General features: G+C 34.4%; 1 protein-coding gene and 1 pseudogene across 1 annotated transcript in view; both read left to right on the top strand.

The window, feature by feature from the left end:
* MDGA2 (MAM domain containing glycosylphosphatidylinositol anchor 2) overlaps positions 1-20,704 on the top strand; it is an 803,556-nt gene that overhangs the window by 596,996 nt on the left and 185,856 nt on the right. Inside the window, exon 8 of the mRNA XM_024757993.1 lies at positions 18,410-18,703. Coding sequence (XP_024613761.1) covers positions 18,410-18,703 — 294 coding nt within the window. The remainder of the gene's footprint in view (positions 1-18,409; positions 18,704-20,704) is intronic.
* On the top strand, positions 1,157-1,674 carry LOC112408398 (histidine triad nucleotide-binding protein 1 pseudogene; annotated as a pseudogene).

Genomic DNA, 20,704 nt, shown 5'->3' with positions numbered 1-20,704 from the left:
GCCTATTCATTGGGTGAATCTGCAGTGTTCCAAAAAGAGACAGAGGAAAGACCGTGGAGAAATAGAAGAGAGTTTCAGAAAACATTTCAGAAGCTTCGCAATCAATCAGTTGGGCAAAGAAAACTTTTCCACTGTTTTCCCAACATTGTAGACTACCTTTGCATTGTGAGGCGGTGTTCAGTGAGTCCATTAGTGATAATGTGAGAGAGGAGGCAGAAAATTTTTATTAGGAAGTAAATTAAGGCCATGGAGATATGTATTACTTTATGGATGTGTCAGGTTAGAGAGGGAAAGATACAGAAGGCCTAGCTGGTAGAAGAAGCATGAGACTCGCTCATAAACTACATCTGAGAAGTCAGGTAACCTCTTTACATCTTAGTTCCTTTTCTCTCCACCACGGCTTTAGGATACTTTTAAGAAAGAGTTTGAGGATATAGAGTGGAAAAAAAGGAATATAAGAAAAAAAGAGTTTGCCCATTAGAGTGTGTGTGTGGTGGTCAGGTTCGGGGGGAGACTATTTATTCAGCTGAAGAGGTTGATAGGAATCAGATGAAGTGCTGAGGGACACTCACAACCTCTGTTAAGGGGCAGTTAAGTCAGTGACCAATGCTCTCAAGTCAGTTGGGAGAGTGCATGATTGACATCAAGCAGCTTAGTGTGTGCAGAGCCCTGGACTTGGGTCCAAGCCCAAATTTACCACTTAATAGCATTGCAACCTTATGTCTGGCTGGACCCCAAAGCTTTCCGTCTGTAGAATAAAGGGATCAGCTGGGTAACTGATTTCTAAATGGTGTTCGAATCGCAACTAGAGATTTTTAAAAACTATTCACAGGGTCTACTGAACTGTGCGGGGAAGGGAAGTAACCAGATGAGAATTTTACCCTTTTTTATTTCCCTTGCCATTTCACATAGAACAAAATATATATCTCTTTTATATATAGAACTTCTATCTATGATTAAATTTGGACAGGAGATTCTGACTTAAATTCACAAACACATACATGTGCATACAGTATTAAAAACATGTAGTTGAAAGCCATTTGCTTAGATGAGTTCTTCCAGTCCTCCCAAAGTATGTTACACTTCTATGATTCCAAAATGTTATACTTCAGTTCAGAATATGGTAATGCCACATTCTGAGGAATGTTAAGTCTGAATGAGGGACTTAAAGAAAAGTTTGAGAGGACAGATTGGTTTGGGATTAGGTGTACTTGAAAGGTTGGTAAGACATTCTCAAGTTTCTGGTGACCAATTAGAAAGTAGGGTTTGGGCTAAGGCTCAGACTTCCTGGCCTGGTGATGACACGATTTTTGGGAAGATCATTCACAAGGAAATTCCAGCCAGAATCATTTATGTGGATGACCAGTGTCTCGCTTTCCATGACATTTCCCCTCAAGCACCAACACATTTTCTGGTGATACCCAAGAAACATAACCCAGATTTCTGCAGCAGAAGATAATGGTGAAAGTCTTCTTGGACATTTAATGATTGTTGGCAAGAAATGTGCTGCTGATCTAGGCCTGAAGAAGGGTTATCAAATGGTGGTGAATGAAGGTTCAGATTGGGGACAGTCTGTCTACCGTGTTCATCTCCAATGTTCTTGGAGGTCGGCAGATGAATTGGCCTCCTGGTAAAGCGTGTTGTAGGGATAATTTTCCCTTCTCTATTCAGTGATCAAGTTTGCAAGTTCCAATATGCTAAACAGTACTTTTATTTTTTTGCCTGTGTATGGAGAGATTGCAGAAATAATTTTAAAAACCCATACATAATAAAAGATTGTTGTATGGTCCCCCCCCCAAAAAAAGTAGGGTTTAATAATCGAGAGAAAGGTCAGAAGTAGAACATGGACTTCACAGGTAGTTGCCTTAATTAGAAGTGGATGAGCTTATCCAAGAAGAGAGTATGAAGCAAAAACAAACAAAATGTCCAAGGACATGGTGGAAAAAGCAGAAACCATGAAGAAAATGGAAAAAAAGTGGTCAATGGAAACCAAATGAAAGAGGGGAATATCCAGTGGAAAACTTCCTGTATTTACAGCATCTTTAGAGCCTTCAATACCTTTTTATCAGCATGTGAAGATTATATTTGTTTCAAGTACTTTAATATTGATGCATGGAATTTGATAGTGGAAGTGAGCGCTTATATTTCTTCAAGTGAAAAGATTGGAAATTGAAGGAGGGAAGGTGGGTGGGAAGGAGAGAGAAAATAAGAGAGAGAGAATGAGAGAAAGAGATTTACAGACAGTAACAATTACACTAATTCTCTTTTCAATTAGATCATTTACAAAAGTGAGAAGAATATTGGAAACATTTTTAGTTGGCCTTGTCAGGAAGTTATAAGTTGTTTTGAGAAGCATAAATTATATCCATATTTCTACTGCTTATTTTTGGGGAGAGCATAAATGCAAAGATTGCCTGCATTAAATTAATTCTCTATTTTCTGTAGTAGTTGAATAAACATTAATCATGTTTTTATATTGCATTTTCTCATAAAACTGAATCTATCTAATTATGAAAATAACATCAGATTTATGATTTTCCTCCAATTATCATCTTAAAATATCCAGCACTTTCTTCCCCAAATATCAGAACCAAGATTTTACCTTACAAGCCATAGTTTAACAGTGGTTAATTAGCTGTTGTCTAATTACTGTGTCATGTGTTGAGGATTTCCTTCACTTGGCAGAATTAAACACTTTTTGAAATTCCCAGATTACATTGAGATAAGAGCAGGTCAATGAGAAATAGGAAAGAATGCCCAATTTATGTTTCCTATACCCTTCATCCACTTATAAATGCAAGCAATGGGGACATAGAAACTATTTGAATTTTAAATGACTGAATAGAGATTCTTCTAATCCAGAGGACTGAACACAGTTAGTTCCATAATTTGCACTTAATATTATAATAACTAGCAATAACTTACACAAGTTAAAGAAAGAGTTATGAAAATTATATTCATTAACTGATGAAGAATAAATGTCTCCATCAAACTCATAGTTGAGAATGGATGTAAATCAGGGTATATTATTTAAAGCTACAATACCAGGACTGACTCTGTGTCTCTTGACTAGAGGAGAAGATAGAGATGTGGGGAGTGGTATTAGATTCACTACTGATATGATTATGATAACACTTGGAATTTTTATGTCATTTTTAGATGATACTACCAAGCTACCATTATCAATTGAAGAACAGAGAAATAAATAGAAGTAGCCATAGAGACTAGATCCATAGACTAACAGTTTGATCACCGTTTTGGTCTATGTGATAGCAAAAGATCTAGAATCCTAGATTTCTGGCATTAGATAGAACAATTATTATAGTGATATAATTTGTTTGTAGTGACTAGGTTTCATTTTACAGTTTGGAATGTCTTAAAGCTATTTCTTACAATAGCTCCAAAATAGAAGTTAGAACTACCATTAGTGCAAAGGACTTTCCCCTGAAAATCTGCTTACAAATGAATTCATTTTAATACATAAAAAGAGCATCATTAGTTTTTACAGTCTTAATTTTTTATCCTTCATTGTGTGATATCAGTGAGCTTAGCAAAGAGATTAAATAAATTTAGAAAATCATTACAATTAGGATTTTGATGGCACAATTTGAGGATATTTATGAATTCTGAATATTTATTTTAAAATAAAAACAAAAGACTATTGGGGCAGGTTCCCATATACCTATTTTAAAATGTTTGTAAAACATTTTAAAAAGATTTCTAAATGTCTCAGTTATTGGCATCGTTTTTAAATACTGAGGACATTTATAGATTACCTAGTGCCTTCCATTTATAGAGAGGAAAATGGGATCCCAACGCTTAGGTACTTGTTCACTTCCTATAGCCATAACCTGATTCAACTTTACAATCTCAGATTCCAAATTCAGTATAAGCTTGCAGCATCTTACGTTAAGTGGGTATGTCTCTTTACTATCGCAGGTGATTCTGATATTCGGTTATGGCCTTTGACAAGGGCCTTGCATCAAAAGATCACTGTAGGCAGGTATTAAAGCATTCTAAAAGGAATTCAGGTAATATTCTAGTTGGTTCCTGTGACTATGTGTTGGGTTGATAGTGGGGCACAACACTCTCCCCTACTCTGAGAACACCACTTCAAAGAGTGTTAGGATGTCAGGTCCCATTTGCTCATCTCATATTCCTCTCACTAAAATGGGGCATGGCCTCACCCTGTTCTAACCTAGGTGCATAGATTGAGCAATATTCATTTCAACAAAGGAGACCACTTTCAGCGTTATGCTAGGTTAAAAATTCTCTAGGGCAGCTCAACATGATGATACTTGTCTTGTTCTAGCTTCCTGAGAAGAGTGGACCCAGAGTTTGTGTCTTTAAAATGCTGCCTAACCACATCTAGGGCTGTGTACTCCTGAGTGGCATGAATTACATATTAAAGTAACCCTAGTCTATACATTAAAACTTGCAGCACGCAAGTGCAGATCACATTGTCTATGGTGAAGTATTTTTGTTAACTTTTATAGCAACATAACAAAAACATAGAAAAATGCATGAATTGTAAGCATAAAGCTTAAATAGTTTACATACATATATATCCACACCCAGTTTAAGAAGCAAAGCATTAGCATATGCTGAAGCATTTCAAAGTGTTAAACATAGTTCAATTCTGACTGCAAAACCCAGGTTCTTTACACAAAACACACAGCTTCTCAACGGAACAAGCACACATAATGAGATTTCAGACTCCAGGGATAAACTTTGAGAAATGTAAATATTTTTGTTGAGTGAATCCATTTCAGAAAACCCAAATCATGGCATGTCTGCCTTCTTACCTCTCTGACTAAGGAATTGGAGCTTGGGTGGTCCGGTTGAGTGAAAGTCAGCCTAAGAGACAGCCTAGGCTCAAACTGAAAGCTTTAGATAAGGAGACAAGACAATAGTTTGCAGGGGAAGGGAAGAACTGAGGACGCCATATTCCTCTGAGTACATAAATAAATCAGGTAAATACATCAGAATTTCCCAAATTTTAGGGATGTTCTACCATAATAATGACGAGATTTTAAAAAATGTGAAATTAAAAGCATATCATTGCACTTTAAAAAAAGGTTCTATGCACAGTATGAAATATATTGGTAATTTAAATACACGAAGTAGAAATAATAAAATGACAAGGAGTTCAAATGTCTGCACTCTAAAATGCACTTAGTATGAATTACAGTTCACTATAAATGAAACATAAGTAATCCCCTTTCACCAAGACTATCTAAATAATACTTGTAAACAAAATGTATTTAGTTGACATTTAAACGGAAATATCCTTGCTTAGGAATAAAATGGAATGTAAAACTATATTAATAAAATGGTACTAAACTCTATTCACACACTTATTAGCTTAGAATGAGTTATATATCATTCGAATCAATGATGTTATATGAGTTTTTATGTGGTTTTAAAATTAGGCCCATATTTTTACTGTAGCATTCTATACTTCTACAGACTGGCAGAATGAATCATAAAATACAATCATGCATTTGTAGAATATTTGTTAATAAAGTGTCCATGTGTTATAAGAAAATGCTTCTCCTATGTTTTAACTGACCAGTTCTCTGCTAATGGATCTGTTAATTAAACCTCATTTGCTCTAAAGAACATGTGGTCCTAATCTGTTGATGGAACATTGTGTTCACTGGTTGTTTCACTTTGCTCTTGACAAAGCATGAAAGAGCCAGCTTCATTTTATGTCAAAATGTTTATTAAAATGGTGATAGTGTCTATTTCCACAGGATAAGGCATATTCAGTAGTACATAATCAGTGATATAATTAGGGAATTTGTAAACCACAGGCATTGTTCAGAGTGATCATGTATAAAAGGCCAAACAATGTCAGATGGATTCTACAAGGAGACAAATGACCTTTTTATTATAGAAGTAAATTGATTTTTCTATCCATTAGGCACTGAAGAGTTTATCACTGTGAGCAACAGTTGCTCTAGAATAGCGGTCCCCAACATTTTTGGTACCAGGGACAGGTTTCGTGGAAGACAGTTACTCCACAGACTGGGAGTGGTGCGTGGAGGAGGGGGCCAGATGGTTCAGGTGGTAATGTGAGCGATGGGGGGCAGCAGATGAAGCTTCGCTGGCCCGCCCACCGCTCACCTCCTGCTGTGCAGCCCGGTTCCCCAATAGGCCACGGACCAGTACAGGTCCACGACTCAGGGATTGGGGACCCCTGCTCTAGAAAATAAAATAAATTGTGGATTTCTTTAAAGCATCTTTCTTTTGCTGTGCTTTCATTGCACTTTTGATATATAATTTATAGCTTATCCTTTTAATTTAGAATTCCTTCACCCACAGGAAAGCATTCACATAATTAACACGATCAGATAGTTCCTTTTTACTTATTGGGTCCCAGTTTTCATGGCAAGACCCTGACCTTTGTGAAAATGTACAGCAATGACATTTTGTCATCTTCATAAGAGAGAGATAGATATATGGAGGAATGTCCAAACCTCATTACTTCATAGGAATAGAATGGGCGCTAGGATTTCTGTATTTTTTTTTAACATCTTTATTGGAGTATAATTGCTTTACAATGTTGTGTTAGTTTCTGCTTTATAACAAAGTGAATCAGTTATACATATACATATACATATGTTCCCATATCTCTTCCCTCTTGCATCTCCCTCCCTCCCACCCTCCCTATCCCACCCCTCTAGGTGTTCACAAACCACCAAGCTGATCTCCCTGTGCTATGCGGCTGCTTCCCACTAGCTATCTATTTTACGTTTTGTAGTGTATATATGTCCATGCCACTCTCTAACTTTGTCACAGCTTACCCTTCCCTCTCCCCATATCCTCAAGTCCATTCTCCAGTAGGTCTGTGTCTTTATTCCCATCTTACCCCTAGGTTCTTCATGACATTTTTTTTTCTTAGATTCCATATATATGTGTTAGCATACGGTATTTGTCTTTCTCTTTCTGACTTACTTCACTCTGTATGACAGACTCTAGGTCCATCCACCTCACTACAAATAACTCAATTTCTTTTCTTTTTATGGCTGAGTAATATTCCATTGTATATATGTGCCACATCTTCTTTATCTATTCATCCGATGATGGACACTTAGGTGGCTTCCATCTCCTGGCTATTGTAAATATAGTTGCAAGGACAGCCTCTTCAATAAGTGGTGCTGGGAAAACTGGACAGGTACATGTAAAAGTATGAGATTACAACACTGCCTAACACCATACACAAAAATAAGGTCAAAATGGATTAAAGACCTAAAGGTAAGACCAGACACTATCAAACTCTTAGAGGAAAACATAGGCAGAACACTCTATGACATAAATCACAGCAAGATCCTTTTTGACCCACCTCCTAGAGAAATGGAAATAAAAACAAAAATAAGCAAATGGGACCTAATGAAACTTCAAAGCTTTTGCACAGCAAAGGAAACCATAAACAAGACCAAAAGACAACCCTCAGAATGGGAGAAAATATTTGCAAATGAAGCAACTGACAAAGGATATCTGTATTATGTGCCATTTTATAATACAGTCCAAACACACAGTTCAAATTATTATATCTAATGCCAGAAATCTGCACCTTCTTTCCTTGGATGGCTTTGGGGGTTGCCTCTGACTACTCAGATTAAAAAGGTTCACTCCTGTCCTCTCCAAAGTATTATCTTCTTCAAATAGTGTCCTCATCTGAAATGAATGCATATTTCCAAGACAGCTGACAATAGTAATGATATATATATAAAATTTATAAAATATTTTGTTGACCCTATGTGTACCCATGTTCAGTACTTGAGACATCACAGGTATGAATAAAACAAAATATTTGCCCTCAATATAGAAATATATGCAGAACAATAAAATACAGTCATTGATATCACCATAATAAAAGGCATTGAGGAGAAAATATAATAACTAACATATATTGAGTATTTACTGTATGAGAGACCTTGTGTTCAAGATTTTATGTGTATTATACTGCTTAATTCTAAAAAAAGAAAATTGAAGTAGGTAATATTATATTCGCTTTACTTAAACTGAGAGATACTGGTTAGATAACTTTCCTGAGGTCATGCAGCTAATAGGTGGTAGAGCTAAGATCTGAATCTAGGCTGCCAGACCTGAGCCTCACTCTTTACGAGTATATTACACAACTTGAAATACGTTACACTTCAGAGGATGCTCTAATGTGCATTATGCCATTTTATCTTTAAATTCTCCTTTTCCTCAGCCTTATTTGCTGATGAGAAAACAGATTAAGACAATCCAAGATTGCACAGCTAGTAAGTGGTTAGGCCCTGTGTCCAAGTCCAATTTCTAATCTTGTACACTTACAACTCTTCAGACTATACATGTCAATTAAAAAAGGCCTTCTGATTTAAAAATGATTGTGAGCAGTTATCAGTTACTGAGAATTCTCCCTATTTATCAGCTTCCATAATGCATACTGAAAGTTTTAAATGTAGTTAAAGGTCTAATTTATCTCTCTTGCCCCCAGTCTTGAGCATATTTACCTATTTGAGGGGCTCAAAAATGTGTATTAAGATTAATCGGTAATAGCTCCAGCCTAGGGCATAAGTTTTCATACATGTAGTTCTGCTTTTGTTACTCCCATAATGTTAATTTAAGGGATAGTGCATTTATACACGCATTTAAATATATTTGGATAAATCATGGCACCATTTTCAAGAGTGAGTAGGCAAGAACACAAATGTGTAATGGAATATCAGAATTCCAGGAATTTGGGAATCTCTGGGCTAACTTTTAAGCTATAGGACTCTTTCCTGTTTGTTACCTTCAGTTTGTATAATACATGTATAGAATGTGGTATTCAACTTTTCAAGTTTAAATTCTTAATCAATTGTTTATACCCAATTAACTATAGTTTTCCACCTTTACTCTGCATTATTGAAAAAAATATATACCAAACATGAAATGGAACTTGATTAACAGTAGAGAGTTAAGTTGAGGAATTTGTCCCCTATTTCCCAGAAATGATTATAGATTGATTAGCTTTTCATCAAATGACCTGGTCATATCTTAGTAATTAAAGATCTTAGCACTTTATTTGAGGTTTTGACTATTATAATATCTCCTTTCTTATTACAGAAAAAAGCAAGTTCTTCTCAGTCTAGTTCAGATTCCTAGCTTGCTAAAATATTAACATAATTCGAGTCACTAGCAAGCAGAATTATCTTGGTCCTGTTTTTTTATTTAGTTGTCTCAAAGAAAACAAGTTTTTCACATGCGAGACTTTACGTAATTAGTCAGTGACCGTCGTTCATTTCTGTATTGCAGTACGTGAGAAACACAGTAAGTCAGGAAAGGGAGGTTAAACTCAGAAAAAAGATATGCTTTCACACCTTTTCCCAAAAATGTCAGTAAAAAATTGTCTTGTTGCTATAGATTTATATTAATGATTCTAGAAAATATTTTACTATAAGCTCAAGTTAGCAAACCAAATTATGTGAAGATCATAGCAATTCAAGATACCTGAAAACTAAACTTAAGCGAATACTACATAACCCCTTAAGCAACCCCAGCTTAAGGTTCCCTTCACTTATCTGTTTATGAGGCGGCAAGTATTTATTTGCAACTGGCCTTGTAGCTTGTGTAGCAGAGAAAATATGAATGCCACTCAAAGAATGATTTTCTCTTTTGCTCTTTCATCTTACACTTTGTGTTCCACTGAATCCCTCGGAGGCTATTCTTGTGCCATAGCAACACCTGCTGGGAGAGGGAAGTTGGAACAGCCATAACTGTTGCCTGCCAAACCTGTTTTCCTGATTGAATGGCACTGCATGTCCTCCATCTTCTAATACTAAACTCTCCAGAGTTGCTTCGCTTCAGGATTCTGCATCTCCCCATATGTTTCAAATAACTAACAATACCATTGTAATAAGATTTTCTATAACTCTTTAAAAAATAAGCGTTGTGCATGTGTGTATGTATGGGTGTGTGTGTGCATGCACATTTCCCCTAAGAATTTCAAAATGCAAACACCGTGCTATTTTAACCTCATGTTTGTTTTTAATACATGCTTTCTTCTTTATAGCTAGATTTGTAAAACATTGTCAATCCTGTTTTATTAGCATCTCCTCATTTATTATAGGTGAGTCAGTAAAAAAAGGTGTATGTCAGTGCAGAAAAGGCAGTTTTTATTTACAGAGTATGATAAGAGATGTATTTATGCTTATTCATATTATGGACAAAAACAGTAAGCTTACCATATGGTATGATGGCATGTTGAAAAATAAGTGCCTATTTCATATATGATTTACCCACAAGACTGTAAGTAATACAAGTCTTAGAATATGGGTCCAAATGGACATTCTGTTGTAGAGCTAACTGGCCTTTCTTTAAAATTGATGATAGAGGAAAGCCATAGCATGGACAAATTAATACTACCAAATACTTCCAATATTTTACCTCTCTGTTTCATTATTATGCCCAAATTAAAATCTAGTATACGTGCTAACTTTATGAAAACCTATGGTTTTTGTGTTTTTTTAAACTAAAAATAGAGTTGATGTGTGAAAATGATCTTGAAATTTATATACTTTATAATTAAGCCTTTGATAATCAAGAGGTGATTATTCATCAATAGCTTTCTTACTTTGGTTGCTCAGTAATCTTGATTGGTGCTCCATCAATTAATCATGAATTTATTAAGCACCTCTGAAATACTTTAAAATATCACATGGTGTGGGAGCTATTTTCTGAGGAACTAGATAAAGCCTAGCACTGACCTCAGAATGTTTTGGCTACATATGTAAAAGAGTAGACATTTTGTCGTGACATAGATAGAATAAATCAGATACACTATAATTCAGAGACATGGAGGATGAATAAAAGATACAGAAATCAGGAGACTTAAGAGAACAGGAAGTTTCAGTTGGGTCTTAGAAGAATGGGAAATCATTGGATGGGTATTATGATGGGAAAGTCATTCCTGGAGTAAAGGAAGGAAGGCAAGGAGTAGGAAATGAGCCAAGTGTTAAACAGACCAAAAGACCTATCAAAATTGAATAGCGAGCTTTTCACAGAAGCACTATGGCTTAATAAGGGTTGGCAGGTAAAATGGAAAATAAGCAATGGGATTTAGACGTTCTAGAAAATGGGGAGCTACTAAAGCTATTTGAATGGTAGAATAATAGGATTTTTAAGAGAGATTAATTCAGAAATGGTAAGATTTTTTTAGGAGGAGGAAGAAGCATTTGCCAATTAGATTTTAGTGATCCATTTATATGGGGGAAGATAATTCAGAAGGAAGTGCAGCAATGCAATATATTATTATATTAACCTTTGGCTCAGGGAAGTTCTGCATATTTTAAAACGACAACAATTGCAAAAATACTCTATGTGCTGCATATCATATAAATCACCATATTGTCTCTGTGTTTTTACAAAACAGGAAGTATCCATTGGCAACCTTTATTTCTTTCATGAGAAATGAGCTCTAGAGTGTCTCTGTCTTTCATCAAATATTGTTACTCGTCATGGTCTCTAAAAGAAAGCAAATATGAGCAAATCCATTAGTAAATGAGGAGTCTTTAGCATGTTGGATTTCTTTTGTCACCTTGAATATTTTTCAAGCACATCTTACTATACATTTTAATTGACATATAATTATTAAGAAAATGGGTCAAGCTTATTAGTTTAAAAAGTATTTTGGGGATTTGGATTAGAATTATTTTTAAGTTGAAGGGAATTCTCAAATTTACCTTATATCATCATATGACTATTTCTCAATGACCACTTATTCTTAAAAATTCCATGTATTAAGGCAGTTATTCCAAATCTTAGTGTGTGCTCATCAAATCAGCTATGAGGTGCATGAGAATTAGAATAGTTCCACTATTAGTGTATGGATGTTTTAAAATACAGATTACAGTATTGATATTATTCTCACTTACATTGAAGATACTTAATTGAATGGAAGAGAATTGAGTGGAGTTACAAGATGCTGACAATTTCACTTAACCAAAGGCTTATCTTACTTATCCCATAGTCCATTATGAGAAGGTATTACTGATGTGCCATTGATAGTGGTTGCAGTTGCAAACTCTTCAGTTCTTTGCTTCCATGTAAAATTATTTTGTGATTTTTCAAAACCTCAAAATCTGACTATATCCATGTACAGGTCTCATGCTTACAAAGCTAATCTGTAATGTGTTGGAAAAAACAATTGAGAACTGCTGACTCGGACACTGAGAAAGCACTCAAGCGTGATAGAGGTATCTTTCCTTTAAAACTATGTGGTGTGCAATAAGGATATAGCTAAGCTTGGAGTTTCAATCAGTAGATCACCAAGGATGAAACTCACATCAAGTCTGTAATAAATTTTTTTACCTCACCTGTTGTTTTTGAAGGTAAAATAATACAATAAATTTGGTTCATTTGGATTAGTTGAGTCTACAAATTCACTATTTACTTGAGTCTTAACTTTTTTACATGTGTGTATATGTACATAGTCAGCATGAGAATTCTTGAATTCTGACTTCTGGGGTTCACTGTCATAAACACAATATTTTTGGTCTTATTTACTTATCCTTTAAATGTAGATTATATATTCTACTCTAGAACATACATATATGCTATAAACTACTTCTCCCCCTAAATTCAAATATGATTGAATTAGTGCCATACTTATTTTAAGATTCTTGAAAATATGAGTCTAGTTGTCCTTCTGGAGACAATTCTACTTATTACTTAGTTTATTATAAAAAATTATAATGTATTAAATGAAGTATATCTTTTGTTTAAACATCTACTATTAAAGTGCACTATGCATATTTACATATTTAAACCAATAAGTTCATAATAAGCATATTCTTATGTCTTTGTTTCAAACAGCATGATATTTTCTCATGTAGTTGAGATGAACTAACCTTCCCCTGTATTCTTTTGAGTAGGAAAAATAAGCCAGCCATTTTCTGAGTAAAAACTGAAGATTAAATTTCCTCACCTTCCTTCCCAATGAAGAAATGGAAGCATTTTTATTTTCTATACTTACTTTATTTTACAGTCTGTGATACAGTGGAAAAGTTGACAGAGAACCAGTTTGTTCACATTACTTGTCTATTTTTTTTTATGTTTGGAATGAGAAGTTTTGGTGCCATACCATGTTTTTTAAGTTTCTCCGATTATAGCATCTCCTACAGTAGCATTTCAGGTAAGAAAAATCAAAGCAAGGACAGTGTATAGACTATATGTCAAAGAATGTATCTTTGTGTTTTTATTAGGAGGGACTTTTTTCTAGCAAATGCATTATGAATAAATCTCACAAGTTGCAGACATTTCAAATTTTTCTACTTAATTTAACATTTTCATTGTGAGACAATATTTTAAGAAAAAATAATTTAGTTGATTAGAGAAAGAGCATAAAAACATCATGACAAAATTAAATGTCATGTCCTCAAATTGGCTCTTTTGTTTGTTTTCTGTTCGTTTGTTTTTTAAATTTACAACTTACCTATCCAAATCTTAAATGAAAGGAGAAAGAAAAGGAAAACTATACGAATCCTTTTTTTACTCTCTTATCTCTCACACACCTTCACAAATTTGAAGATCTACTGCATCTGAAATCTATACTAACAATATATTTTAGAGGAGATTCTGCTAGTTGTATGGATTACTAATTATATAGAATTATTACTTTACATTGTTATTTATTACTTTTTTAAAATGTTCATGATTTTTATCTATTACATTTATTTCTTTTATATTCACAGATTTTAATCTTTTTCCCTTCTTACCCTCTTGCCCTCTCTCCCCCTCTTCCTTCCTCAATTATTTCATGACTTCCTGGTCTGTGCCATCCAGGAAAGCAGGGCATCAGGCTTTAGAGATAGAGTTAGACACTCTGTGCCTTCAAGGAGCTATCTGGTCAGGGATATAGACATGGAAGAAGATACAGGGTGAAGCTTCGAGTACAGGTTAAATGGGTATACAACATAATATGTGGTCAAGAAGAGTGAGTAACAAACTCAGCCTAGGAATAGGCAAAGTATCATCACATAAGTGGTAACTTTGGACTGAATCTCAACACACGGGGCAGGTAGGGGGTGCTAGAAGACAAGGGCCTGACTTGCCAAATACAGGAAAGAACTGCAAGGGCACTGAGGTTCACTAGTCAGTGAAATTGTAAGTGATGAGTGTTGTAGGGGTGAGTTATTCTAGAGGAGCACTTCTAAGACTATGTTTCTAGAATACCATGTCTAGAGTGATATACTTGTTGTTATTAAAAAGTGGAGTTTTCATCAAATGAGCTTTGGATAATAGACTGCATTAACATTTTAATTTTCTCTGGGCTTCTTGAAGACTATAATATGCTAATATGCACAGCACATATTATAGAAGAATGAAAAATGAACAATATACAAAAAAAATTACCAATAATCCCACACTCAGGGAGAACCACTGTTGTTAGTGTTTTGGTATAGTTCCTTCTGGGCTTTTTTCTCCTCTACAATTTTCCCCATGTAAATCTTGTTCTCTTCCATAAATCAGTGCTCAACTGCCTCACTGTCTTAATTTGTACATTTGGTATAAACATTTTTACTGAGTTCCTATCATGTGTAAAATAGAGTGTGGGATGCTGCAAGTATAAAGATGAATTATGTATATTCTCCGTTTAAGAAACTCTCTGTTATCAGTCATTAGCATATGTCTTTTTTTATATAAAAATGCGATACTGTACATACTTCTCAGTAACATGTTTTACTCACTTTTTAATAGTAGTTGTAGCTATTCATGCTATTCAATAGCATGTTTTTCTTGCTTAACAATATAAATATCTTTGTCAATAAATGTGGGTCTGTTACATCATCATTTAAAAAGGCTGCATCATAATCTATTATGTGACTGTACCACGATTTTTTTTAATTAATCTGTCAGGCTGTTTTCAGTTATTATTTTTTTTAATTAAAGCAGTATATGATGAGCACACTCATTGAGGATTGAAGTTTTTCATAGTTACAGGAACATGATTTTATTTGTGTTGATAAAGTTTATGACATAGAAGCAGGAGGCCTGGAAGAATTAAACTGGCAGCAGAAAGACCACTTAGGACACTGTCACAAGAAGAGATAAGGATGACTTATACTAAGAAAGCTACCTATAGCCATAAAAAGAAATAGGCTGATATGAGAGATATTTTTGATAGAGAAATCAAAGCTGCTGATTGGAAGTGGTGAGTTAGAAGATGGTGAAACAAAGAAAAGTCTATTGTTTTTAATTAACAGATCAAGTGTCCTGATAATTAACTAACAACTAAGTCAAGAAATAAATAGTGCTTAGGTTTGGGGATTTGCAAGACTTTTGGAAAATAGTAGTAGGCTGCAATCATCGACTGGAAGAACCTTGGGGTAAAGTTACAGTTCACATTATAAACATGCAAAACAGAGAGATGTTCATGAGAACAAACAAAACCTCCTGACAGAAAAATTACGATAATAATTTAGAGCATTCTAGAGAATGGAAAATTTGATGTGGAGAGAGAGAGAAGTCTATAAAAACTATGACAAGTTTTAAGACCTTCTTGTCCAAGAAAGTTGCAAAGAAAGGGTTAACTCTGAAATCAAGATTTAAAAAGCCTCATGGAAGAGATGGAAAATAAACTTTATTTTAATTAGGCTTTGGTGTTTATTTTAAAATGAGCAAATTTATTAAAAAATCAACTTGTAACTTACCTAGATTGAAACTGAGGTTTACATTTCTATAATTTTGATTACATCGGGAGAAAAGTTTATCTAACAAATGAATAACGTACATTAACAAGGGAGTTTTTGAACTATCTAGCATGATAAACTTAAAAAAATATAGCTAGTCAAGGATCTGTTTTTGTTAGACTGGCCTAATGTAATAAGACCTTTGAATATTCATCTTATTAAGTTAGAAAATAGATACTTATTATTAGCCCCACTCCTATCTTTAACTTTTTACTGTTTGTTCCTATAGTCAGAACATTAATAACCTTGGAGCTGGTAAAGTATAAATTCTTAGTTTCAAAAATGAAGAAATTCATACTCAGAGTGCTTAAGCTTGGCCAAGGTCATGTGGTTTGTTTTTGGAAGAGATGAAATCTTCCGATTTCAAATAATAACATTCTATTAAATAATCTTTTAATGTATAATTTCTTTTCATTTATTTCACATAAATGTATCATAATTTGGATATTTATTTAGAGTGGTATAGCTTATAAGAAGTTTTGACTTGTATACAGGAATTATTCTCATACAGGTAGATACAGATATTTAAAATAGACATATAAGATGTAAGACAGATAGAAAAGGTAATTTGCAACATATGTGTTATTTACTCCCTCGCATTTCTACCTTGACTCTTTTTTATTGTCCCTGAGACAGTAACCAAGAGATGGGCAGGTAAAACTGGTCCAGTTTGTCCATAAGAACAGACTGATTATGAGCAAGAGTCCAGTACTAACTCAAGTTATTCATTCCAGACACCATACATTACTGGAGCCTGCTTCAGGGTTCATATCTCTACGTTGGCCACCTGCTATAAATTGGCCTCAATTTGTTCAAAGTATTTATCCTCTCATTCTCAGTGTTCTCATTTGTTAAATTTTAATATTAAATATTTGATCCTAGGATTGTCATGAGAATTAATGAAAATGTAAAATCCCTAACTATGCCTGGCACACAATAGGAGCATAATTAATGTTAAATGCTGAGGTTATTGCTGTTATTCTGTGTCCTTTCTAATGGAGGGTGAATAAATATTGCAGCTTCTTTCAATCTTATTGTTACTAGATGATGCTTATTTAGAATTGCATCATTCCCTGGTGGTTCACTTCAAAAAGAACAAATTATTTAACTAAATTATTTAGTTGTTTATATTTACAAGAGTAAATTATCTAATCATGGAGGTTTTAAAAATGCAGCCATTTTTAAACATGTTTTTTGTTAATGCCAGTTCCTAGAATATATATATATCTACTTCAAGAAGGTAGTGGTTAGTGTTTCATATTTTCTGATTTCTAAGATGCTAGCATTATTTACTTTGTCTTTTTTAATTAGAAGTAAATGAAGGAATTAAATGAAAAAGACATGAAGATATTTAAATAGCAAGATAACTAATTCTCATATCACTTTGTACTTAAATTTATTTTTCTCTATGTGTAATAAAGAGGAACAACATTTCAATATTAGTTGAAAAATACTTTAAAAATTGATTGTTTTTGTTCCTGGGCACTGGAGCACAGTAATGCTAGAAGGGAGAATAAAACCTTTGCCTTTTTTGTCCATATTCTGTATTAACTCCAAAGAGGGGAAGCATATGACATTTATCACAATGATAGAATTATTCATATATTTCTGGTTATTCTTCCCTTCTAGTTTAGCCCATGCTTTTTTGATAGATGTCCTATTGCATAAATACTTTTGAATTCATACACATTTGTATGAGAAGTAAAAGTCTTCCAGTGGAACAGGTGATATGGTTTGTAGGAAAACTCATTGAGTAGTACTTGCCTCTTATTAGTTCATTTTTCACCAAACCCTAACATAAATATATTCCAGCACAGTAAGGTAAGTTCCTGTAAAATCAATCTAATTTTCTCATAAATATCTTCAGTAAAATCAGAAATTAGCTTTAATTGAGAAAATTAAATTCTTAGATTATTGAAATATATTTTTGAAAACTCACTTAAAATTAATTTTACAGAAATAGTGGCAGCATCATGACAAACTATGTATAGTGATCTCAAAATCTTAAAGTGAAATCATTTGAAATTAAAATGTCAAAAAATATTAAAAGTCAAAAAGAACAATACACTGGATTGTCAGAGTGTGGCATTGTAGTCAGTTGTTCCATTTCATTTCCTCGAGGGAGAGAACGAATCCTAAACCTTAGCAGTTTGGCAACAGTTTCTAAACCAAATTTAGAACTTCTGGTTTTATATCAGAGGTTCTTCTTTTTCTCTTTTCTATTGCATTTACTGTGCCTGCTAAGTCTATAATGTCTCTTATCCCTTTCTTATACCATCCTTGGATAAGAGATAACAGCATAGGAAGCAGAAGACTGAAAAGCTAAATCTTACCTCAGCAAGTAGGATCACTCTTCTGTGAAATGCAGATCTTAAAGACCCAGTTAATGGCTGATAATGACAAGTCATTGAGTAGATGTTCTTATGTTGACCATTCACGTTCCAATGTAATGCTTTATTTTGCTAATGTTTGAAGACCTCATTTGAGAAAGTTCTACGAAAACAATTTAGAATTATTTTAAGTGAGGGTAAGTGCCACCCATCCCCAAGGTCTCTGTAATTTTTGTCATCTGAATTGTCACATATCTTCAACCAGCAGAAGTTGTTTCCTTATGATTTTCTGTGTTTGAATATGCTTTACCAGTACATACTAACCTTGAAAAATTTTCTTTTTCCCATTTCAAGTTCCACCCAATCTGACTGTTCCACAGGAAAAATCACCTTTGGTCACCAGAGAAGGAGACACAATAGAACTGCAGTGTCAAGTAACTGGAAAACCTAAACCCATCATCCTTTGGTCTAGAGCGGATAAAGAAGTTGCAATGCCTGATGGGTCAATGCAAATGGAGAGTTATGATGGAACACTGAGGATTGTGAATGTATCTAGGGAGATGTCAGGAATGTACCGATGTCAGACCAGCCAGTACAATGGATTTAATGTGAAACCAAGAGAAGCCTTGGTGCAGCTCATCGTGCAGTGTAAGTACATTTTTTTCTATGTATTTTGAGACTGGGGGGACAAGGGAAGAAAATGAGGTGATTTTTGGAATTGGATTAGTAAACAATATTTCTACATTATTGCTACCCAATTTAAACTATAATTTCCCTAAATCTGCCTATTATTTGAACTAATACACACTAATGGAAAAGAATTGTATTAGTATGTGTGTGATGATTATGATGGTGTTATGTCATTGGTTAATGCCAAAGAATCAACAAGCCTAATGGTTAAATACTGGCCATGTGCAATGAAGCAAAATGGAGATTGGAAGTAATTGCTAATTCAGATTATAATACTCTTGTTTTCATAGTTTATGTTTCTGCTTCAGCAATTGCGTGCCCTTTGCCCAAATTATCCACCTATTTCAAGGCATCCCTTTGCTTAAATTGTGGAGACATAATCATTGCAATGCTGTGTGCAATCTGAAGTTGTAAGAGTAGATTACATAATTATCTAGTAATATATAGATAATTCAGGCAGATATTAGGAGCTAAAGTTTTGCTTGACTTTCTCCACAGATAATTGCTTAACTGTGAGAGCTGAATATGATAGATTTTTAACTATTTTCAATGAAATCACTGTTAGAGTTCTAATAAAAAAATGCAGACATACTGCGCTTTGTATTTGCTTTTAGTATTAAAAATATCTAAATTCATGATATTAAGAAGTTTAACAATGTCACTGGTGTTGGGTTATTAGAGGATGATGCCCTGGTATTTTGGATAGCAGGTAGTGTGGATATTGTTAAAGAGAAGAAGCAAACTAAACACAATCTGTTCAAACTCCAGGAGTGTTGCTGAACAGTTTAGTTGATGTATTATTTGTTAACTACATGGTGGCAAAGCCTTCAAGAAAAAGAATGAAGTAGATGAAACTATACACTTCAATAAGCAATGATGTTGTTTTCTTTCTGTGGTTCTTCTGTAACTTGGAAAATAGCAATTAGTCCAAAATGTCTATTTTTATATAAGACTTAAGGATGCTGGCAGATTAGATGATCTGACTTTAAATTTGGAAGGATAATTGAGATATGGAAGGATTATGTTTGGGGCAGGTAACAACACATGGGCTTATGTATGAGGAGTATGAGTGGTGAGAGGAGCAGTGTTCTGGGTACTGCTTAACCATTCCCTGTCCCTGTTCTTTAGAAACTCAGATTTCAGTCTGCTGTTTATCCTATAAATATGCACACTTCTATTTGTCAAATATCTTGGCTGATTTCCAACTGATTACTAGTTTCATCTCTAAAGAATGCACCTTTTAGGTGGCAAGTTCCATTCCACAGTTTAACATTACATTTTTTCCTCACTGGCCTTTATACTCATGATAATAAGCTCATGGGTAGGAGGTTCACGTGAAAACAGGTTTCAGAAAGAAAAAAACAATTTTTTTTAACGAAACCTCTCCTTAATTCTCCAGAAAAAAAGAGACATGCTCAGGTAACCACAGAGGAAATTGATACAGTTTGGAGCACCTCATTCGTATTGGTAATCACAGGATTGTGTGTTTCCTCCAGAGTTATGCACCAAGCTTCAGTGTTCCTAAAGCCACAGGGGCAATTCGTTTTCACCCTACTCACACTCTCTGGGGAAGCTGTGAAACCCACTGGCTCTAGGGAATTTTAAATTGAAGGTTCAAGAACCAGGATCTCTTATCTCCATAGAATATACTAACTTCCAGGATTCTATTGACAACCTAAATTTCCTTTTTTTTTTCTTCCTAATAAATTTCATAGATAATAAGTTCAGCACAAGGTCTTAAAATTCAATCCTATAATAGCACATGAAGATAAATAGACACAGTTGTCTCTAGTGTCACAAGGATGTAATTGACTGAAAGCCATCAACAGACATAGGCAAAGCCGAGTTCATTTAATGTAGAGAAAAAGATCTGCATCCCAAGGTGACTTTGCAGAGCAGGGGGTATAATCTAACAGCACTTCATCTCAGAGGCAACTTCCCTGGCCTACCCAGAAAGGT

This window comes from Neophocaena asiaeorientalis, unplaced genomic scaffold (genome assembly GCF_003031525.2).
Source record: "Neophocaena asiaeorientalis asiaeorientalis breed wild unplaced genomic scaffold, Neophocaena_asiaeorientalis_V1.1 scaffold464, whole genome shotgun sequence".
Taxonomy (NCBI): domain Eukaryota; kingdom Metazoa; phylum Chordata; class Mammalia; order Artiodactyla; family Phocoenidae; genus Neophocaena; species Neophocaena asiaeorientalis.
This window is presented reverse-complemented; position numbering and strand designations above follow the sequence as displayed.